At 49.4% G+C, this 23,595-nt stretch overlaps 1 protein-coding gene across 1 annotated transcript in view; it reads right to left on the minus strand.

Annotated features, from left to right (window-relative positions):
- The window catches only part of c3b.1 (complement component c3b, tandem duplicate 1), a 36,953-nt gene that overhangs the window by 12,389 nt on the left and 969 nt on the right, over positions 1–23,595 (minus strand). Inside the window, exons 3-30 of the mRNA XM_061230580.1 lie at positions 23,473–23,511; positions 22,345–22,404; positions 21,719–21,911; positions 21,230–21,392; positions 20,426–20,496; positions 19,641–19,732; positions 19,028–19,110; positions 18,622–18,709; positions 18,280–18,385; positions 17,859–17,973; positions 17,649–17,764; positions 17,278–17,421; positions 14,956–15,168; positions 14,266–14,469; positions 12,150–12,308; positions 11,109–11,238; positions 10,227–10,295; positions 8,982–9,260; positions 7,021–7,219; positions 5,776–5,873; positions 5,481–5,620; positions 4,425–4,634; positions 3,797–3,863; positions 3,424–3,510; positions 2,685–2,888; positions 2,108–2,183; positions 1,411–1,570; positions 439–558 (exon numbers count right to left, since the gene is read on the minus strand). Of these exons, the coding sequence (XP_061086564.1) occupies positions 439–558; positions 1,411–1,570; positions 2,108–2,183; positions 2,685–2,888; positions 3,424–3,510; positions 3,797–3,863; positions 4,425–4,634; positions 5,481–5,620; positions 5,776–5,873; positions 7,021–7,219; positions 8,982–9,260; positions 10,227–10,295; positions 11,109–11,238; positions 12,150–12,308; positions 14,266–14,469; positions 14,956–15,168; positions 17,278–17,421; positions 17,649–17,764; positions 17,859–17,973; positions 18,280–18,385; positions 18,622–18,709; positions 19,028–19,110; positions 19,641–19,732; positions 20,426–20,496; positions 21,230–21,392; positions 21,719–21,911; positions 22,345–22,404; positions 23,473–23,511 (3,685 nt within the window). The remainder of the gene's footprint in view (positions 1–438; positions 559–1,410; positions 1,571–2,107; positions 2,184–2,684; positions 2,889–3,423; positions 3,511–3,796; positions 3,864–4,424; positions 4,635–5,480; positions 5,621–5,775; positions 5,874–7,020; positions 7,220–8,981; positions 9,261–10,226; positions 10,296–11,108; positions 11,239–12,149; positions 12,309–14,265; positions 14,470–14,955; positions 15,169–17,277; positions 17,422–17,648; positions 17,765–17,858; positions 17,974–18,279; positions 18,386–18,621; positions 18,710–19,027; positions 19,111–19,640; positions 19,733–20,425; positions 20,497–21,229; positions 21,393–21,718; positions 21,912–22,344; positions 22,405–23,472; positions 23,512–23,595) is intronic.

Raw genomic sequence — 23,595 nt, forward strand, 5'->3', positions numbered from 1 at the left:
CCTCTCTTCTACCCTCTCTCCCACTGCCCCCCCCTCTTTCTCTCTCTCCCTCTCTCCCCTCTTCTACCCTCTCTCCCACTGCCCCCCCTCTTTCTCCATCTCGTCCACCGCACAACGTTACTCCGGTTCCATGGTCTACCATTGCGTACCCCGTCAAATAGCCTCTTCCTGGGTGTCTCGGTGGCGCAGCCTGTAGAGCACTGACCGCATGCTCATTACGAGCCGCGACGTCGGCGGTTCGAATCCGACCGTCCGACATTTGTCGCATGTCTTCCCCTCTCTCTCGCTCCCATTCTCCCATTCTTCCTGTCTCTCTATACTATATACTGTCCAATAAAGCTGAAAAAAAGCCTAAAAAAAAAAAAGCCTCTTCCTGGCCTTTTGGCGAACTTGCGGAACGGCACCCCGTGTCCCTGAGACCAGCCGGTCAGAAGTTACCTCGGGCACGATGTGGGGATATCTGGGATCGAGGCAGGATCCCACGACCCTGGCTTCTGCCATGGCGATGATCACAAAGGCCGTGAGCGTGGCAGAGGACTCGTACCCCCGAACGCCGCCCTGAAACCGCAGAGAGAAGGAGCAGCACGGTCAATCCTGGGCCCTGGCGGTACATCCGTGCCAGAGTCATGGGCAGAAAATGGCCCCCACAGAGCCTGTAAATGCACAGAGCCCAGACTCTCATCCTACTGTATCATACCCCTGCAGTAAAATCCAGCTATGCCAGCTTGACCAGATTGACGACTGGTCCAGTTGGGTATGAGCTGGTCAACCTGCGTGACCAACCTGTTCTTAAAGCTGGTCTAGCTGGGTATGAGCTGGTCAACCTGTATGGTCAACCTGTTCTTAAAGCTGGTCTAGCTGGGTATGAGATGGTCAACCTGTATGGTCAACCTGATCTTGAAGCTGGTCCAGCTGGGTATGAGCTGGCCATCCGGCTAGTGCTGGCAGCTTGTCTGAGATGGTCAAACCATGTCAAGCTGGGAGCTGGTCTGAACTGGTCAACCAGCTACCAGCCGTTTCAAAACACAGCTTCAGCTGTTTGTTTTTTTCAGCAGAGAAGAACATGAGAAGGGATACAGGCCATTCAGCCGGTATTCCTCCTAAACTGTGCTGTGCTTTACACTGCTACTCTCCAGTAGCTTCACAATGGTGGTCGGTTCGACCGTTCATTACATTACATTAAATTATTGCCATTTGGCAGACACTTTTATCCAGAGCAACGTACAGTTGATTAGACTAAGCAGGAGACAATCCTCCCCTGGAGCAATGCAGGGTTAAGGCCCTTGCTCAAGGGCCCAACGGCTGAGCAGATCTTATTGTGGCTACACCGGGATTAGAACCACCGACCTTGCATGTCCCAGTCATTACCTTAACCACAACACTACAGGCCGTTCACAGCAGGAAAGCTACCGTTATGGATGCATCGTAGACCGGGGTGTCCTCTTTGAAGGCCCCAGTGGCAAGCTGTTTCTCCCTCAGCAAGTAGAGGAGCGGTCCGCAGACATGGTCCTCCTTCACGGGAATGATGGGGTACGCCATGGAGAAGACTTTCACTGTGTACGCCGTGACCCTGAATGGACAAAGACATGGCTATGTCACCTCCAGACCGGGGTGCGTGGTGCGACTGACCCAACCACGTGGACCAGAAGGCGGGGTTCAGCACCTTTTGAGAGCATTTCATAGGTTCCAATACACCAGACAAGCTCAAGTGAGGTGTAGAAAAGTATTTGAATCCAAAACAATTATGTATTTGTACCCAGGTCCGGCCACCTCACAGCGTCTCGCTGTGAGAAGAGCCCTTCGCTGAAACCATCAGCAAATTACACATCGAGTTCTGAGACCTCTTATTCCACCTGGTCAAACTGTATCGGAGGAAATATCACCATTGTTTTCCTTTTTTAGAGGGTGTCAGAGATATGCATGAACTTAAATATAATGTCTATTTCAACTGTCGAAACAAGCAATTGTTTCACTCTGAATTGCTGATTCGTTGACTACTAATCTCATAGGGAGCTCAATCAACGATGTCAACTGACAATAACTGATTAAAAGTATAATGAGGAAAAAACCAAGCTCAAATTAAGTTTTTAATGACATTTTTCACTACCATGTGCTGGCTCCTTCTTTTGAATACGGGGGGTATGAGTTGTCTGTCCTGCGGTACGCCAGTTGCTTTTCATAACCTGTCCGAAGAAATCACAAACAGCAACCCAATGCAATCCTGCATTGCTTCGGCCAGTAAAATTTCATCTTGAAATTTCAGTATACGAGGCTGCTCTCTTTCTAAACATTCTTTCCCTGATTGATTAGCAAGCATGCAGGCTCAAGATTACAGTGCGAGATTAAATGGTAAATGGTTGGCATTTATATAGCGTCTTTATCCAAAAGCACCGTACAATTCATGCTTCTTCACCCATTCACACACCGACGGCGATTGGCTGCCATGCAAGGCGCCGACCAGCTCGTCAGGAGCATTTGGGGGTTAGGTGTCTTGCTCAGGGACACTTCGACACAGCCCGGGCGGGGGATCGAACCTGCAACCCTCCGACTGCCAGACTACTGCTCATACCGCCTGAGCCACGTCGCCCCCCTGGAGGACCCTTTCGACGCTACGGTCGGCCCCCAGGTTGCTGCTGAGGGCCATAACAGAGCTGAGCCCCTTGTGAGAGGCAGATGAAACAGACCTCTCTTAATGTAGGTGAGGGCCTCCGTTCGCCGCTGGACGCCCACGCTCTCCCACTGCAGCGTCTTGTCCAGGTGGTGCGTGGCGATGAGGGGGAGGGTGATGGTGGCCAGGTTCTGCTCCACGCAGCCCCCAGGCATGCGGATCAGCGCGCCCAGGGCGTCGGCGCTGATGGAGTTGTCGATGGTGTCGGCGATCAGGCTGCCTGTAAGGGGACAGTCAGCCATGGGGGGGCAGTCAGCCGGGGGGGGCAATCAGCCAGGGGGGGCAGTCAGCCAGGGGGAGGGGGGGATCAGTCAGTCATGGGGGGGGGGGGGTCAGTCAGCCAGGGGGAGGGGGGGATCAGTCAGCCATGGGGGGCAGTCAACCAGGGGGAGGGGGGGATCAGTCAGCCATGGGGGGATCAGTCAGCCAGGAGGAGGGGGGGATCAGTCAGCCATGGGGGAGGGGGGGATCAGTCAGCCAGGGGGGAGGGGGGGGCAGTCAGCCAGGGGGAGGGGGAGATCAGTCAGCCAGGGGGGGCAGTCAGCCAGGGGGAGGGGGGGATCAGTCAGCCATGGGGGGCACTCAGTTAGTATATGCATAGAATGCAAACAAAAATGGAAAAATCAGGGCTATAAAAACCGTGCTTGGTCAGGTTTTTAGGTTTCGGCCGCAGGAAGGCTGCAGTACAAAGCCACTGGAAGGCATTATGAGGGGCATTATTTATACCTCGCTAGAAACACAGCGGGCCTCTGTACCTCTGACATTGATGTAGGTCTGTGGGCTGGAGTTAGGAACCAGCGAGTCCAGCCTGATGCTTTCCACCCGCACTATCTGTTTCCCGTCTGAAAAAAAGGTGGTTAGCGGCAGACATAGCAGTGGTGGGAGACACAGACATAATGAAGCAATCTGAGTATCTCAGTCTTTTTTTTTTTTTTTACTAAATGAGACCACCAATTGGTGAGAAAGTTTCACTTGTGAAGCAGACAGTAACTTAAAACAAGCTAATACTTGAAAGATCTTATTTCTTGACTTTTTCTTTTTTCTTTTTTTTGTATATCGAGGCAATGCGTTTACATACAAAGAGCTACACACAAGGCGCAAAATGTCAACACAATGTAACCCACTCACCCTTGTCCCCTTTGAGGGAGGGATTCAGAATGAAACTTTGGACTTTAGTCTTTTGAACCCCCTCCACCTGGATAGCAAACAAACACACAGGGGTTGGGAACACATCTGCCAGAAAACTGCCTTTCCTGAAATCTCACTGCAAATCTCACTGCTTTAGACTAGGATTGCCAGTTGCTGGTTTCGGCTTTCAAATTATGTGGAAATTTATAAATGACTTGCCGGGTATTCAAATTATGTGTACACCATCCCACTCCCCCCTGCTGTAAAATCCAGCTATGCCAGCTTGACCAGAAAGAAAATTGAGCTGGTCAAGCTGGTCATGAGCAGGTCGATCAGCATGGCCTAGCTGGTCATAAGCTGGCCTTGCTTGGTAGGAGCTGGTCAACAAGCTAGTGCTCGTAGCTTATCTGACCAGCTGTTTCAAAACACAGCTTGAGCTGGTGAAACCATGACAAGCTGGGAGCTGGTCTGATCTGATCAACCAGCTGACACATGTCGAGCCCGTAGCCAGTCTGAACTGGTCAACCAGCAACTAGCCGTTTCAAAACCTAGCCTGAGCTGTTTTTTTTTCCAGCAGGGACATTTTGGGGTGCGTAGAGGAGGCCGGGGGGGGGGGGGGGGGACTCACCACGACACGCAGCTTCTTCCGGACCCCGTCGGACCCCAAGAATTGACGGGCCAGCACCTTCACCTGCATCTCCAGCTCCCCTGCCCGCAGGGGCACGATGGTGTACGGGATGGCCCTGGAGGACTCTGCGGGGAGCGTGACCTTCTGACGATGGTCGTCCGTGAACGCCACACTGCAGATGTCCTCCGTCCGGTACAGGATAACGATGACCTGCGGAGAGGAGGGTCAGAGCTCAGACGCACCGCGGCCAACCCCGCTCTGCCACCGGGGGCCGCAGCGGCCGACACTGGCTGAGGTGGCGAGAGCGGCCGTCTGCCAGCCGGAGGGTTGCAGGTTCGATTCCCGCCCTGGGCGTGTCGAAGTGTCCCTGAGCAAGACCCCTAACCCCCCAAATGCTCCTGGTTGGCGTCTTGCATGGCAGCCAATTGGCGTTGGTGTGCGAGGGTGTGTATGAATGGGTGAATGAGATCAATTATACAGAGCTTTGAATAAAGGCGCTGTATAAATGGCAGCCATTGACCATTTACCACAGGGTATGCCTCTAAAGGGACTGCGGAGGCACACTTTTGCACTTCAAGGATCAAATTTCCCTAATGTACTCTTTGGGTACAAATAAATATGTTTTCCAAGCAACAAAAGGTAATACAAATTATATATTGCTGGCTAGGGGTACAATTTTATGTTCCTATTAGGTACTGCCCCAAGCATTTGTACCTTTTTAGGTACTTTTAAATATATCTTTGGGCTAACTTAAAATAACTTATTTTCACTTGATGTAATGAAAACTACTTAACATACAAAACTACTTTTGTTTTGTATGTTAAGCCCATTTTGTTTTCTCCATTTTCTTCAGTGTAGTGTTCATCCTGTATCTGTTTGTTTCCTGTCAGTTTAATGATTTGTGTTGTTGACTTTGTCCTGTTGTTATGGACTCATTATACATTCATTTTAATATAGTTTTAAAAAAAAGAGAAAAACACATTTTAATCCTGGAAAAATATGTATGGCCTGTTAAACTCAGTTCAGAGGCAGCAGAGACGCTTCATGCTGGCTTGCCTCCATGTCCATATCGCTGTAATTATGGAGCACGGCTTTGACCTCCACTTGCTCGTTCCTTGCCACTGAGTGCGGCAAACGCAAGTCCACAAAGAAGATCTTCTTGGACTTGATGTTGAACGGCTGCGCCACACAGAAACCTTTGGATAAAAAGAGAAAAAAAAAAAGTCAACGTCTTCTTACTTTCTCTCAGATATTCTTCTTCATCCACCGCCATCTTGTTTTGTGACTTTATCACTTGTCATGCAGCCAGTGGCCAGTAGGCGGAGACATTTCCAACATAAGAGTGCGGTACCTGTCTCGGCTGAGGAGCTGACGGCCAGGATCCCCCACTCCGTGATGGAGTCCGGAAGCACAGACGTCACAGACAGCAGGGCCAGGTTGAACTGAGACCTGCCGAGATAAACTCTTCATCAAAACAAGATCCGTTTGGCAGGCATCGGTTCATTACAGTTGCACTCCGGGGACCGCGCTCAAATCCCGATCCTGCCAAACTAAGGGGTTAGTAGGATTGCCATGTCAAACAGTGCCCAGGTCGCCTCGGAATCACGGTCGCGGGCTATGAGACGATACGGCTTGAAGAAGGCCGGTGTCGTTCTCAGCATCTCTGGACCCATCTGGGTCGCCGAGTTATGTCGAGAGTATCCCCAGCTAACGTGAATAATTGGAATAGAGTACAACTGTCAACCAAATCGGAAGAAAAGGGGAAAGATTGAAACAAAACAACACTGTCCTCTGTCTACTCCTCTTAGCAGATGCCTTTGCCCAAAGTGGCTTCACAACCCGATTGTAAAATTGCAAATTTAGCTGGTCAAGCTGGTCATGAGCTGGTCAACCAGCTAACAGCTGATTCAAATCCTAGCCTCAGCAGGGAAAGCTTTCATTTTAACCACCGTCCACTTACAGTATACAGCTGGATATTCAGACAGAAGAAATTCACGTTTGACACATACTTAAAGGTACAATGGCAGAGGGGTGTCTCGGTGGCGCAGCCTGCAGAGCACTGATGCTCATTGAGCCCCGACGTCAACGGTTCGAATCCGACCGTCTGACATTTTGTCGCATGTCTTTCCCTCTCTCTCCCCCCCCCATTCTTCCTGTCTCTATATACCGTCCAATAAAGCTGAAAAAGGCCTAAAAAATATCTTTAAAAAAAGGTACAATGGCAGAGACTTGAACCTGCTGATTTCATCATCCCTTAGCCATGCTAGACCACTGCCCAGAACACCCGCATGAACTACTCTGCCGATAACCTCACCTGTATACAGTACCTTAAGTGACATTTAAAAACTGAGACCAAGCCAATGAAACTTTATGAAGCGATGACACGTTTGCGTAAGACGTGGAAGGACACTATCCTGGAACAGAAAGGCGGCCATTTTCAAGTTGCCTGTGGAACAGCTGTAATTCGTCGTCCATAGACGTTCCTCTTTCCGTGCGACATGTCACAGTGACTTTGTGGTGTCACGGCCTGATTCGGGCCCGAAACATCCTCCCACCGCAAGTGGCCGTGATGCGAGGCGCGTTGTGGCTGACGCACCCGTCTATCCGGACCGGTTCCGTCGCGTTGGGCAGCTTGAGCTCGTTCCACAGCCAGGTTTCGTAGAACTTTGAGCGGACGTAGACGTCGCTCTCGTCCACCACGTCATCCACTTCTTCGTCGTCCACATCGTCCTCTTCGTCAACCTCCACTTTCGCCTCGGCTTGAAGGCTTGGAGAGCTGACCATTACAAATTGACCTAAAAAAAAACAGTATTAACGTACAATAGCATAACATATCATAACATAAGATAACATAACATAAGATAACATAACATAACATAACATAGCATGACATAACATAACATAACATGACATGACATAGCATAGCATAGCATAGCATAGCATGACATAACATAACATAACATAACATGACATGACATGACATGACATGACATGACATGACATGACATAACATAACATAACATAACATAACATAACATAACATAACGGCGAGAACAGGCTATTCAGCAATGCTCACCTGTTCCTACCACTAAACTGCTTAGTTTGCCTGAAAGCTAATTAATATCTAGCACCTTATCAAGCCTGATCTTCAAAAAACAGCGTTTACGCCTTTATGTCCTGGCAAGCTATTCCACACAGTGACCACTCTCTGTGTGAAAAAATACTTCCTAATTTCCGGAATTTATCCTTTGGCAATTTATCACCTTGCATTGTTGTCACTGCATTATTTTTTATTTTTTTTTACTGTGGTACTGTTACTGTATCATTATCTGCCACTATTAAAGTTTTTTTAACTTTTTTTTTTATCCAAAGAGTCGAAGGGGCAACATTAACTCTGGTGGTAACAGCAGTTATATGGCAGTTGGAGGGTTGCCGGTTCAATTCCGCCCTGGGTGTGTCGAAGTGTCCCTGAGCAAGACACCTAACCCCCAAATGCTCCTGACGAGCTGGTCGGTGCCTTGTATGACAGCCAATCACTGTTGGGGTGTGAATGGGTGAATGAGAAGCATCAACTGCACTGCGCTATATAAAGGCCAACAATTTACCATTTACTAAGTCGTCGCCCCTGAAACGATGTGGGGGTCAAGGGCCCAACAGCTGCACAGATTGTCTCGTTGTGGCTACACTGGGACGATGCGGCTTGAACCACCAACCTCCTGGACCCCAGTCATGCAGCGCAGCTGCTAGGCTACAGACCGTCCAGCACTCCCCACAGCTCAGTGATTACAACGCTCGCTGTTACATCCCAGTTTGCACCGTGTTCATTTATTCTCCACTAAACAAATACACTCAGTGAGCACTTCATTGGGTATTTAATGAGACTTATATTTCAGACTTCTACTGCTGTAACCTATCCACTTTAGAGTTATGGTGTGTTGTGTGTGGTCAGAGATGCCCTTCTGCATTCCACTGTTGTAATGTGTGGTTATTTGCGTTACTGTCACCTTCCTGTCAGCGTTGACCAGTCTGGACATTCTCCTCTGATGTCTCTCATTAACAAGGCATTTTTGCCCGCAGAACTGCTGAAGATTTTTTTCACTATTCTTCGCAAACTCTAGAGACTAGTGTGCGTGAAAATCCCAGGAGATCAGCAGTTTCTGAGATACTCAAACCACCCTGTCTGGCACAAACAATCATTCCATGGTCAAAGTCACTTAGATGACATTTTTTCCCCATTCTGATGGTTGATGTGAACCTTAACTGAAGCTCCTCACCCGTATCTACACGATGGTATGCATTGCACTGCTGCCACAATTGGCTGATTAGATAATCGCATGAATAAGTAGGTGCAATAAAGTAAAAATGTTCCTAATAAAGTGCTCGGTGAGTGATATACACATATATACTTCTGGCTCTACACATTCACTTTAATATAGAATTAGATTTATTCAAAAGAGAGAAAATAAAGTATGGCCTGTTAAGCTAAGGGAGTTCAGGGGCAGCGGAGACGCGGACAGCAGCCTCTGTCCCCTGTAATTAGTATCGGTGGATACTCACGACGCTGCAGCACAGGAATGCTGTGGGCGCGGCCCCGGGCTCTGACGTCCCCGGTGGGCCCGGGGCGGCCGGCGGGGGTGAAGGGGGCGGACGTGGTTGGCGGGGCCCCGGTGGTGGAGGCCTCGCCCCGGTAGCGGGAGCAGCAGTGGAGGAAGGCCCGCGCACAGGCCCGGCCCTCGGTCACGTAGTGGGACCTGCGGGTGCAGGTGTAGGCCATGGGGATGGGCCTCATCCCGTCCCGGCAGCACCGCCGCTGGAGCGCGTCGCTGTACTGGCTCTCTGTGGGGTGGGACATTTATATAGCGCCTTTATCCAAAGCGGTGTACAACTCATACTTCTCATTCGCCCATTCACACACAGGCACCGACCGGACTCGTCAGGAGCATTTACGGGTGAGGTGTCTCGCTCAGGGACACTTCGACACAGCCCAGGGCAGAATCGAACCGGCAACCCTCCGACTGCCCAGACGACTGCTCTTAGCGCCTGAGCCAATGAGACGACTGCTCTTAGCGCCTGAGCCAATGAGACGACTGCTCTCAGCACCTGAGCCAATGAGACGACTGCTCTTAGCGCCTGAGCCAATGAGACGACTGCTCTTAGCGCCTGAGCCAATGAGACGACTGCCCTTAGCGCCTGAGCCAATGAGACAACTACCCTTAGCGCCTGAGCCAATGAGACGACTGCTCTCAGCACCTGAGCCAATGAGACGACTGCCCTTAGCGCCTGAGCCAATGAGACGACTGCTCTTAGCGCCTGAGCCAATGAGACGACTGCTCTTAGCGCCTGAGCCAATGAGACGACTGCCCTTAGCGCCTGAGCCAATGAGACGACTGCCCTTAGCGCCTGAGCCAATGAGACGACTGCTCTTAGCGCCTGAGCCAATGAGACGACTGCTCTTAGCGCCTGAGCCAATGAGACGACTGCCCTTAGCGCCTGAGCCAATGAGACGACTGCCCTTAGCGCCTGAGCCAATGAGACGACTGTTCTTACTGCCTGAGCCAATGAGACGACTGCTCTTAGCGCCTGAGCCAATGAGACGACTGCCCTTAGCGCCCGAGCCAATGGCGCCATATGCTAAATTTGACTCCGCACATAGCCCCAGTACAGCACCCTAATTCTCCCTCCGCTCGCTCTCCCGGAAAACGGAATGCGCACATTACAGGAAACACGTGGACTCGCGTCAGGAAAAAGGGAATATTGATGTTGTGCTTTTGGGCGTGTGAATATCCTCTCCCGCTCACTCACCCAGGGTGGTCCGGTGCTGCAGGAGTGCTGCAGAGCGCCTCCTCCTGGCTGGTTTGGGGCACTGCGCACCTGCAGGGAAACATTCGGAGCTGTCCGTCAGACCGGGTTCGTCAGGCGCACTCGTCAGCACATTTCACAGCGGGTTTCTGTCATTTATTCACAGCGCCGTCCGTAAATAGTGAAAATGTTTTGTTTTGTTTGTTGTTCTTTTCACTCTGTACTCCAGCAAACTAACAATGCAGCCTTCCGGGTTTCTACATCCATAGTCGGTGATCCGTGTCGGAATTACTGCCCTTTGGATACATAGTCCAAACAATTATAGGGGACCAAAAGTAATTGGGCAAATTAATACACACTGAAATAAAGTTATCATGTTTAATATTTTGTCGCAAATCCTTTGCAATCAATGACTGCCTGAAGTCTAAGACCCATAGACATACGGACAGCACTGTATTTCATTGCTCACTTTCCTGCTTTTGGAACCACCAGCCACGTCAAACTTACATAGAATTGTGCCCCAGCAATACATAAATAAGTTTTCCCATTTTGCTTGTCAAAGGTACCTATTAATTAATTAATATCTCAAAGTTAGTTTTCAGTATTGAACATGACACCAAATTGAACAGGTTTAAAATAATTGTGACGTACCCAGCACATAGGCGCTTTTGTGATTGACGCAAGCCTGTTTGCCTGTAACAATAAATCTATTACTGGCCGACCTGCTGAAATTTCTACCCCTGCTCTCACCAAACAAACGGTAAACAGCAAAGCACAAGTTTTCAGGGGTCAAAGCGAGCACAAGCAAACACAGAAACTATTGATCCACGTCCCAACAAACAAGACCTCTGGACCGCGGTGAAAACGGCGGGGCGCGTGACTCACTCTGTCTCGGGGGCGTGCTCCTGCCGGCGCTGGAGTGGAACAGCACCCCCGCGTCGGCGAACACCCCCATGCCGTCCCTGCCCCCTCCCTGGCTGCAGCCCATGTCTCCCTTCTCCACCACGCCCCAGATCTGAGGCAAACGGGACGGAGACAAGCATTCATACGGTGGGTGAAGAGATGGGGGATACAGCACACAGGGAGAGGTTGTGATGGGGATACAGAACACAGGGAGGTTGTGATGGGGATACAGAGCACAGAGAGGTTGTGATGGGGAGACAGAACACAGGGAGGTTGTGATGGGGACACAGAACACAGGGAGGTTGTGATGGGGATACAGAACACAGGGAGGTTGTGATGGGGATACAGAACACAGGGAGGTTGTGATGGGGAGACAGAACACAGGGAGGTTGTGATGGGGATACAGAACACAGGGAGGTTGTGATGGGGATACAGAACACAGGGAGGTTGTGATGGGGATACAGAACACAGGGAGGTTGTGATGGGGAGACAGAACACAGGGAGGTTGTAATGGGGATACAGAACACAGGGAGGTTGTGATGGGGAGACAGAACACCGGGAGGTTGTGATGGGGATACAGAACACAGGGAGGTTGTGATGGGGAGACAGAACACAGATAGTTAGGGAGATGTGAGGATGAGAGGGTGAGGGGTGTAGTATGTGGGTAAAGGGTGTAAGTGGGGGGGTGAGGGGTGTAGTATGTGGGTAAAGGGTTCAGTGAGAGGGTGAGGGTGTAGTATGTGGGTAAAGGGTTCAGTGAGAGGGTGAGTGGTGTAGTATGTGGGTAAAGGGTTCAGTGAGAGGGTGAGGGTGTAGTATGTGGGTAAAGGGTGTAAGTGAGAGGGTGAGGGTGTAGTATGTGGGTAAAGGGTTCAGTGAGAGGGTGAGGGTGTAGTATGTGGGTAAAGGGTGTAAGTGGGGGGTTGAGGGGTGTAGTATGTGGGTCAGAGATGTCACCATGTGGAAAGGTCAGGGGTCGGGGTCATAAGTGTGAGAGTTGTGAAATGGCGGTATGGTACTTACACTGCTCTGAGTGAGTCTGTTTCTTCGGTTCAGGAGGAACACAGCGTTATCCACCGCCAGCATGCTGACCCTGGCACCAGGGTCCCCTCTGACCTGAAACTCAAAAGAGTTTCCTGGCGTGTAGTGGTTCTTGCTCCCTTCCTTCTCACCCACACTGAGCTGGGGGGGGTGGGGGGGTGGAAGGAGAGAGGAAGAGAGCAGGAACCAAGTCAGGGTCCAAGGAGGAACCAGAATCCAAATTCCGCTCAGACACTGCCTGTGCATGTGTGGTGGTTAGGTTAGCAATGCCATGCTGAGAGCAATAAGCAATTCGCAATCAGCCGACTATGTGAGAAATCTGCAATCATCTGCAGTAACAGTCAGTAACAGTCAGACTTTATACTTTATCCTTCCCCAGCAGCAGTTCCCCAACTCCTGCTTAATAGCAGAAGCTAAGCAGGTGTGTACTTGGCTAGTACTTGGATGGGAAGACCTCCTGGGAGAACTAAGTTGTTGCTGGAAGTGGTGTTGGTGGGCCTCCAGCGCTATAAAAATGCAGTGATCCATCTAGTTACTTTGCGAAATTAAAACAATTATTTTTTGCCCCTCTCCAACTGCTGGAGATTTGACATGGGTCATTAATCATGTATTTTATGTGGTTTCAGTGTCACATACTGCACATGAATAATTGTGTCATTGTGAACCTCTGCACACCGAGGCTGGTCATACAGGGTCACAAAAGAGCTCTGCTCTGATCCATAAGTGTTCAGCCCCACACACCCTAAAGTAAGACTCACAGCCCCCACACACACCCTAAAGTGAGAATCAGCCCACACACACCCTAAAGTGAGACTCACAGCGCCCACACACACCCTAAAGTGAGACTCCCAGCCCCCACACACACCCTAAAGTGGAACTCCCAGCCCCCACACACACCCTAAAGTGAGACTCCCGGCCCCCACACACACCCTAAAGTGAGACTCCCAGCCCCCACACACACCCTAAAGTGAGACTCAGCCCACACACACCCTAAAGTGAGACTCCCAGCCCCCACACACACCCTAAAGTGAGACTCAGCCCACACACACCCTGAAGTGAGACGCACAGCGCCCACACACACCCTAAAGTGAGACTCAGCCCACACACACCCTAAAGTGAGACTCAGCCAACACACACCCTAAAGTGAGACTCACAGCGCCCACACACACCCTAAAGTGAGACTCAGCCCCCACACACCCTAAAGTGAGACTCACAGCCCCCACACACACCCTAAAGTGAGACTCACAGCCCCCACACACACCCTAAAGTGGGACTCACAGCTCCCACACACACCCTAAAGTAAGACTCACAGCCCCCACACACACCCTAAAGTGAGACTCCCAGCCCCCACACACACCCTAAAGTGAGACTCCCAGCCCCCACACACCCTAAAGTAAGACTCCCAGCCCCCACACACACCCTAAAGTGAGACTCACAGCGCCCACACACACCCTAAAGTGAGACTCAGCCCACACACACCCTAAAGTGAGACTCAGCCCACACACACCCTAAAGTGAGACTCACAGCGCCCACACACACCCTAAAGTGAAAATCAGCCCCCACACACACCCTAAAGTGAGACTCAGCCCCCACACACCCTAAAGTGAAAATCAGCCCCCACACACACCCTAAAGTGAAAATCAGCCCCCACACACACCCTAAAGTGAGACTCACAGCGCCCACACACACCCTAAAGTGAGACTCAGCCCACACACACCCTAAAGTGAGACTCAGCCCACACACACCCTAAAGTGAGACTCACAGCGCCCACACACACCCTAAAGTGAGACTCAGCTCCCACACTCACCCTAAAGTGGGACTCACAGCTCCCACACACACCCTAAAGTGAGACTCAGCTCCCACACACACCCTAAAGTGAGACTCAGCCCCCACACACCCTAAAGTGAAAATCAGCCCCCACACACACCCTAAAGTGAAAATCAGCCCCCACACACACCCTAAAGTGGGACTCACAGCCCCCACACACACCCTAAAGTGAGACTCAGCCCCCACACACACCCTAAAGTGAGACTTACAGCCCCCACACACACCCTAAAGTGAGAATCAGCCCCCACACACACCCTAAAGTGGGACTCACAGCGCCCATGCAAGTGTCCTCCACGTCCACCCACACTGAGTCTGCCACCACCTCGGTCTGGACCTGCCAGGGCAGGGTGTAGTACACCAGGAAGCGGAAGGACGGCATCATCTTCTCCGTGACGAGGACAGCAACGCTAATCACCTCCTGGCCACTCTGCCGCGCGACGCGCTGCGCCACGGCGATCTTCCCTTTATTCAGCACCTCCGACGAGGAACAGAGAGTTTAAACAGAGAGAGAGAGAGAGAGAGGTAGAGGGAGAGAGAGAGGGATAGAAGGGGGTAAGAAAGGGAGGGAGGGTAAGAGAGAGAGGGAGGGGGAGGGGGTAAGAAAAAAGAGAGGGGTTAAAGAGAGAGGGAGGGGGTAAGAAAGGGAGAAAGAGGGGAAGAGGGAGCAAGTTGTTTTTTATTAATGTTAATGTTCATTAATGCTCTGTCAAGGCTATTTTATTAGTCATGCTAATAAAGTTCAATTTTAATTTAATTAAATTGAGAGAGAGAGAGAGAGAGAAAGAGAGAGAGAGAGACTTGAATCACTGGTAGGGCAGTGTGCTTCACCCTTGACCAGTGCACTTAACCTCAATTGCTTCACTAAAATGAGCTGAGAGTGTAGAAAATGAAATCTGTCTAAATTGCTCGGGAGAGCAGCATCCAATTTAGGTTGTGTAAAATGTGTGCGGCACGGACACACCAGGTAGGTAAAATCTGCGATCATGGCCTTGTGGTGCTCTTGCTGGTTTTGGAAGCGCAGCACAAAGGTGACCGTCTGCCCTGCAGACGCCGTGGGTGGGGCGGAGATGTGCAGAAAGTTCTGGAAGGCGTAGTTGAAGGGTGCGTAGGGTTTCACCACCATACGGTGCCTGGCCTGGTGCTCCGGCTGCAGGCCGTCCTTCTGCGTTTCCGCCTGAGGATAATAGATCATTAATAATAATAATAATAATAATAATTATTATTATTATTATTATTATTAGTAGTAGTATTATTATTTTTGCCCGTAATCCCACATTGCTCCAGGAGGGATTGTCCCCTGCTTAGTCTAATCAACTGTAAACCAGCCCTGGACCAGAGTCGCGATGAGGACTCCAGAGGCCGTGACGAATGCTGGGAACGTTCGGCTGCTGAGGCCATTCAGACGAGCGAGCGCAGCTAGCTGGAAAAGCCCCAGGTAACGCTTTTATCCAAAGCAACTTACAGTTGATTAGACTAAGCAGGGGGCAATCCCCCCTGGAGCAATGTGGGATAACGGGCAAAAATGATAATAATAATAATAATAATAATAATAATAATAATAAATAAATCCAAAGTAAAAAAGGCACCAAATTGGAAAAAATTATTTGGGGCGTAAGACACTCACAGTACTAGTGTAGGGGCGTAAGACACTCACAGTAATGGTGTAGAGGCGTAAGACACTCACAGTAATGGGGTAGGGGGTAAGACACTCACAGTAATGGTGTAGAGGCCTAAGACACTCACAGTAATGGTGTAGAGGCCTAAGACACTCACAGTAATGGTGTAGGGGCGTAAGACACTCACAGTAATGGTGTAGAGGCGTAAGACACTCACAGTAATGGAGTAGAGGCGTAAGACACTCACAGTAATGGTGTAGAGGCGTAAGACCCTCACAGTAATGGTATAGGGGCATAAGACACTCAGTAATGGTGTAGGGGCGTAAGACACTCACAGTAATGGTGTAGAGGCGTAAGACACTCACAGTAATGGTGTAGGGGGTAAGACACTCACAGTAATGGTGTAGGGGCGTAAGACACTCACAGTAATGGTGTAGGGGCGTAAGACACTCACAGTAATGGTGTAGGGGCGTAAGACACTCACAGTAATGGTGTAGGGGCGTAAGACACTCACAGTAATGGTGTAGAGGGGTAAGACACTCACAGTAATGGTGTAGGGGCGTAAGACACTCACAGTAATGGTGTAGGGGCGTAAGACACTCACAGTAATGGTGTAGAGGCGTAAGACACTCACAGTAATGGTGTAGAGGCCTAAGACACTCACAGTAATGGTGTAGAGGCCTAAGACACTCACAGTAATGGTGTAGAGTCCTAAGACACTCACAGTAATGGTGTAGGGGCATAAGACACTCAGTAATGGTGTAGGGGCGTAAGACACTCACAGTAATGGTGTAGAGGCGTAAGACACTCACAGTAATGGTGTAGGGGGTAAGACACTCACAGTAATGGTGTAGGGGCATAAGACACTCACAGTAATGGTGTAGGGGCGTAAGACACTCACAGTAATGGTGTAGGGGCGTAAGACACTCACAGTAATGGTGTAGAGGCGTAAGACACTCACAGTAATGGTGTAGAGGCCTAAGACACTCACAGTAATGGTGTAGAGGCCTAAGACACTCACAGTAATGGTGTAGAGGCCTAAGACACTCACAGTAATGGTGTAGGGGCGTAAGACACTCACAGTAATGGTGTAGGGGCATAAGACACTCAGTAATGGTGTAGGGCATAAGACACTCAGTAATGGTGTAGGGGCGTAAGACACTCACAGTAATGGTGTAGAGGCGTAAGACACTCACAGTAATGGTGTAGGGGGTAAGACACTCACAGTAATGGTGTAGGGGCATAAGACACTCAGTAATGGTGTAGGGGCGTAAGACACTCACAGTAATGGTGTAGGGGCGTAAGACACTCACAGTAATGGTGTAGGGGCGTAAAACACTCACAGTAATGGTGTAGGGGCGTAAGACACTCACAGTAATGGTGTAGAGGCGTAAGACACTCAGTAATGGTGTAGGGGCATAAGACACTCAGTAATGGTGTAGGGGCGTAAGACACTCACAGTAATGGTGTAGGGGCGTAAGACACTCACAGTAATGGTGTAGGGGCGTAAGACACTCAGTAATGGTGTAGGGGCGTAAGACACTCACAGTAATGGTGTAGAGGCGTAAGACACTCACAGTAATGGTGTAGAGGCGTAAAACACTCACAGTAATGGTGTAGGAGCGTAAGACACTCACAGTAATGGAGTAGAGGCGTAAGGCACTCACAGTAATGGTGTAGGGGCGTAAGACGGCGGGCATGTTCAGGGCCATCCGCAGGCTCCCAGGGTGGGTGGTAACAGGCTCGTCTGTCAGGCTCAGCACAAAGGGCACGTTCGGGGCAGGGGTGCCATCCTGGTGGGTCACCACAACCTGAACATGAGGAGAGGATGAAATTAACATTATCTTTTTTTTTCAGTGCGTGTGCCCTGCGGTGGATTAGCGACCTGTCCAGGGCGTGTTCCTGCCCCTCACCAAATGCATACAGGGGCACCGCTCCTCAGCAACCATGACCAGGAATAACCTGTGCAGAATCATCTGGTAAATGGCAAAAATGTAATGTGACATCACATTGCATTATGGGAAAGTGAGGGCATTACCGTCACGTAAAACGGCAAACCAGGTTTGAAGTACTGGGGGGTGTTGCTGAAGTAGATTTTGTAAGGGGACTCCACGATCTTGATGCCAGTTCGTTCTGCCTCCACGAGGTCACTGCCTAACACAGCAACAAAGAAAACTCGTAAAACACGCCCTTGAATTTTGCCCGTACATCTTATGCCGGCTTTCTCCTCCGCGATCGTGAAATGTACCTGTAGACGTCAGTACAGAAGCTTTAACATAAATTAGGCTGCCAATCAGGTCCCGGATGTTCGGAAAGGCTTCCCTGATGTCATCGATCGTCAGTACTGCAGAGCCCCGCTCCAACTGCAACGGATACAAGACACGACTGATCCCCCAGACCTTGATCAACCACATATTCCGTATAATTTAATCTCCATACGAAATGGTGAAATTTGAAAACACTACTAGAGATCGCTGGGAATTCTCAGCAAGACATTTTATCAACCCAAATTCCGACAATTAAATCTCAAATCTCACTTTACAATTAGGTGAAAGAAGCAGATACGCCTTTAAAAATGGCCATTGATCTGCAAGGCACGTTAGTGTTATGAAGGGGTAAACGTTAAAAAAGCAAGCTAGAATGGATCAAGCAGCCTGAGGGTCACTCACGTCTGTAATGGGCTTCATTGTATGAGGCAATCGACGTTTCTCTTTGTTCACTTCCACACCGAAAGCAACGTACGCAGTCCCTGACACCGGCTTTCCGTAGAGATACCTACAGTGTACAAAAATGCTTCCTCAGGCACAGCAAAGTGGAGTGGGTTTTGGTAAAAAATAAATAAATAAATAAATAAATTGTCATAGGCTCAGGTTAAATAGCCATTGACATTCTTGATTTTTTTTAATGCAAGGCTCTCAAAGCCAATAACACACACACACACACACAAACACAAACACAAGCACACATCAAGCAAACATCATCTCTAATTGTTTTTGCTCCTCACGACCAACCTGGCCGAGATGTCGACCACCAGCTGGGTGTCGTGTACACTGAAGTAGGTCTTCCTGGGAGTCAGTGTCACATTGAAAGCTGGGAGCACTGGAACAGAGCAAATCAGAACGGAAATCAAAATCCATACAAGGACAAGTTCCCTAATTATCAAAGAAAAAGTACTACATTTCTCCAGTCATTTAGCAGATGCATACCCTGCTGTAAAACCCAACTATGCCAGCATGACCAGCCTGGCAATTGTGCTGGTCAAGCGGGTCATGAAGCCAGTCTAGCTGGGTATGAGCTGGTCAACCAGCTGGTGCCGGTAGTTTGTTTTGTTTCAAAACATTGCTTGTTGTCAAGCTGGGAGTTGGTCAGAAGTGGTCGAACAGCCAAACCATGTTGAGCCAAATTGAAAATACCTACCATATTTTCGCACTTCAAACTCAGAGCTGAATTGATTCTGGGCCCTGTTGTCAAACTTTGCAGTGATCTTCCACATTCCCTCACTGTGTGAATTGGGGGATAAAACCACATGTTGTAGGAACTTGCAACAGAAAAAGAATCGTTAAGCCGGCTTTGTCCCATGAATTTCGGCCTGATTGATGACTGTAATCAATTAAATGCAATTGATCTGATTCTGTTTCACATATTCAGTGCCTCTTACAGTCATACTGCCACAAAGACACTTTATAGGAAAATGGAACTCACCAAAGTCACTAAAGGGGAGAAAGAACATGGTAACAGTGGCAAGAAAAAGTCCCCTGAAGGAAGAAATCTCAGAGGAACCCTGAATTAGAAGGGGAAGCCATCTTCCTGTGGCCACTTACTGAGTCGGGATCGGAGGCAGTCGGTCATATAAAATGGACAAATTATGTGGAAACAATGCTAATATTAATTTCAGTTAATTGGGTTCTCAGTGTCTTCTTGGTGATTTACATATTGATTTAAACTCCCATACAACCAAAAAAAATTTTCTTGCAAGGAAGTGAGAACAGAACTAGAACAGAAGCATGACGGTGGCAGGAGACATACGCACTTTGCGATGTCGGCTAATCGGTACTCCTCTGCAAAGATCCCGTTACTGGCCATGGTCAGAGGAAGGCCACGGATCACCACACCGTCCGGGTTCTTAACAGCGAAACCACAAGTGTGTGAGGCACATCCCAGCCCCCCCACAAAGGACTGAGGACTGAGATTTACTTTGTTTCAGGGAACGAAAAATAACTAAATGGAACACACACACACACACACACACACACACATGCACACACACTCATACACAGACACACACATACGGAAACACACACACACACACACTCATACACAGACACACACATACAGAAACACACACACACACAAACACACACACTGATACACATACATACACATGCAAACACACACACACACTGATACACATACATACACATGCACGCACACACACACACACACTCATACACACACATACACACTCACACATACACATGCACACACACACACACACACACACATGCACACACACTCATACACAGACACACACATACGGAAACACACACACACACACACACTCATACACAGACACACACATACGGAAACACACACACACACAAACACACACACTGATACACATACATACACATGCACACACACACACACAGATACACAAACATACACATGCACACACACACACTCATACACACACATACACACTCACACATACACATGCACACACACACACTGTACAGCTGATATGATAAGAACAGTTGATAAGTAAAAAATCAGGCACTGCACTATAAACAGTATATATATGTAGGAACGGTATACCTGTATCTCAACGTGCAGAGATCTGCTGAACGCACTGAAGGCAGGGCTGGACACAAACGTTCTGTAGCGCACTGCGGGAGGAGAGGGAGCACAAGCACAGCCCCCTGAAGCTGGTGAAACGGCCCAAAGACCTGTTCTAACCCCAGGGGTGCCAAACCCCGGGCCTGGAGGGTTGCAGGGTCTGCTGGCGTTTCAGCACGAGCGATTAATTCAAGCCTTGCATTGACTCCACGCACCTTGTTCTCAAGGACTTAATTTGCTGCTGATTGAAGAGAAACCAGAAATACCAGCAGACACTGCGGCCCCCCCAGGACTGGAGTTTGACACCCTGGGTCTAACTCCTGGCAACTTACAAAGTGCAAACACCACCTTCTGGTCCTCTTGGCTGGCAGAATTGCATCAGGCAAGATCAACCGAGCACAGGAAAGTATTTAAACCCAAAACAATTAGATATTGGACCCAAGACCGTCACATTTGCTTGATCATCATCATCCTTAACATGCAAACATGAGGAGTCTGAAGGGAAATCTGTTTAAAACTGTGGCAGGGGTGAGGCTAGGGTCATCTTCCCACCCTGGAGAGACCCGTGAGCCTTCCCCCAAATCTGCTAACTGCACCACAAGCAGAACTGAAGCACGACGCACACACACACACACACACACACACACTCACACACACACACACCCCACCCAAATTCCCACCCCAGATTCACATTCTGGTAACACCGCTGCAGATTGGAATGAAATGGGGTTGCCAGTGTGGACCCCCCCCCTCCCCCCTCCCCCCGCCCCATGCCCCCCTCACCAGCGTCTCCGGGGTTGTAGAGGGGCTTGTCCGTCTGGATGAAGATGTACCCGGAGTGAAAGGACAGCAGCACCTCCGCCTCTACGACATGGCTGCCGAACTTAGCATTCAGGTACACAAACTGCTTGGCTTGATCCCCCTGGTCCAGCAGCGCTGAGTCTACCTGGAGGAAGCAGAGCTGCATATTCAAAAACCTCCCCTCGCTCGCAACAGCTGCAGCTCCATAGCAAACCCGCATTGCATGCATCGGTCACAAAAAAACCAGCTCAAGCTAGGTCTTTGAAACAGCTGGTTGCTGGTTGAGCAGCTCAGACTAGCTCGGACCAGCCCCCCCCTGCTCTACATGGTTTGACCAGCTAAAGCTATGTTTTGAAACGGCTGGTAAATTTGAGCTGGTCATTGCTGAATTTTTACAGCAGGGATCAGCTCAATACAAAAAGGAACCGCTTTCCTCAGTTTTCCTGCCACAAACCCTCTGTTTCTTCTTACCTTGATGGCCTTCAGGGCATGGTGGTTATTCTGCTTGTCGAGAAGCACGGTGTCCTGGAGTAACTGGCGGGTCTTCAGTGGATAGTCGTGAACGGTTATGGTGACCGTCAGTGACTCGGACACGCCGTGCGCCTCCAGGAAAACGTTCTCCTCGCTGTCCGTCCTCAGGAGGTTCGGGGCCACCAGCACAAATCTAAAGGAGCGTACGGAAGGTTAGTGGACTGGTGGCACAGGAGGTGGAGAAAAGGGTTGCTTTCAACATGCCAAACCTCCCAGTCACTCAATCCTGCTGGAAAACAAGCTCAAGCTAGGTTTTGAAACAGCTGGTAGCTGGTTGCCCAGTTCAGACCAGCTCCATACTCCATGTGTATGTGTGTGTGAGTGTGTGTGTGTTTGTGTGTGTGTGAGCGTGAGTGTGTGTGTGTGAGCATGTTTGTGCATGTGAGCGTGAGTGTGTGTGTGTGTGTGTGTGAGAGCGTGAGTGTGTTTGTGCATGTGAGCGTGAGCGTGTGTGTGTGTGTGTGTGTGTGTGAGAGAGCGTGAGTGTGTTTGTGCATGTGAGCGTGTGTGTGTGTGCATGCATAAAAACATGTACAGTCCAGTACACACACAGGGTGAAGTTATACCTCGGCAGAGTGTTGATGTCCTGCTCGCCATCATGGAAGGCTGGGTGGGGGGGGTGGGGTCTGTACAGAAATATAAACATTACAGAATAATGGCTCTGCCTGTGTCTGGTAATAGTAAATACAAATGACATTTGTTACATTACAACTATTAATGCATGTAATACGTTCACATGCTACTTCATGTTTCATTATTATAAATACATTTGATGTATTTTACATGACAATAATTTAGCAGATACTCCTATCCAAAGTGTCAGCAACATTACAGAGGGCGGTCTATAGCCTAGTGGCTAAGGTGCTTAACGGGGCCCCAGGCAGTTCCACCCCAGTGTAGCCACAGTAAGATCTGTGCATTGCACAGGCCATTAACTCTGCATTGCACCGGGGGGGGGATTGGCGTCTGCTTAGTCTAATCAACTGCGAGTTACTTTTGCTAAAATCATCAGCTGTATAACTGTAATGTAATGTACAAGACAGAGGAGGTGACAAACAAGCAGCAATATTTCTTAAAGAACAAACACGTCACACCGGGAAGCTGGGGACAAATGAACCAATATGGGAGAAAACATCCCACAACTCCCAGCCACAGAGGTTAGAATGCCGGGCAACAGGTTCAATTGTGCAATATCCGTTTTACGGATGAAACGTTAAACCCGAGGTCCTGACCCCTGTGGTCATTAAAGATTCCATGACACTCTTCACAAAGAGTAGGGGGTTCCCTGGTGTCCTGACTAAATTCCCAAACTGGCTCTTTCAAACTGCCACCTAATAATCCCCTGATTCAATTGGCTAAGAAACATGTTCTCTCTCTCCACTTTAGCTGGTGTGTGGTGACCGTTTTGCCACAAAATGGCTGCCGTTGCATTACCCTGGTGGGCGCTACACATTGGTGATTGATTGAGGCGAGTTGCCCCCTCATCAGCGATTTGAGTCGGTAGCTGATGAGAAAAGCGCTATATAAATGCAAGGAATTCATTAATTACATAGCCTAACAGTTGAGAGAATGGGTAGCTCCCTCTAGTACTGGAGCCTGGGATTGCAAATTACACACAAACACTTTTAAGAGACACAGGACAGATCAGATTGGGTACTGTACACTATAATGTCAGTGACAGAGAATGAACTCACCTAAACTGCAAAGGCACGTGCGGGTGTATATGAAGAAAACTGCAGGAATGTAAATGTGTAACGTTATGAGAGCGGACAGCACATTGACTGAACAGACTTGATCAACCGCATCATTCAGCTTAT

The sequence above is a fragment of the Conger conger genome, chromosome 2, assembly GCF_963514075.1.
Source record: "Conger conger chromosome 2, fConCon1.1, whole genome shotgun sequence".
Classification (NCBI taxonomy): Eukaryota; Metazoa; Chordata; class Actinopteri; order Anguilliformes; family Congridae; genus Conger; species Conger conger.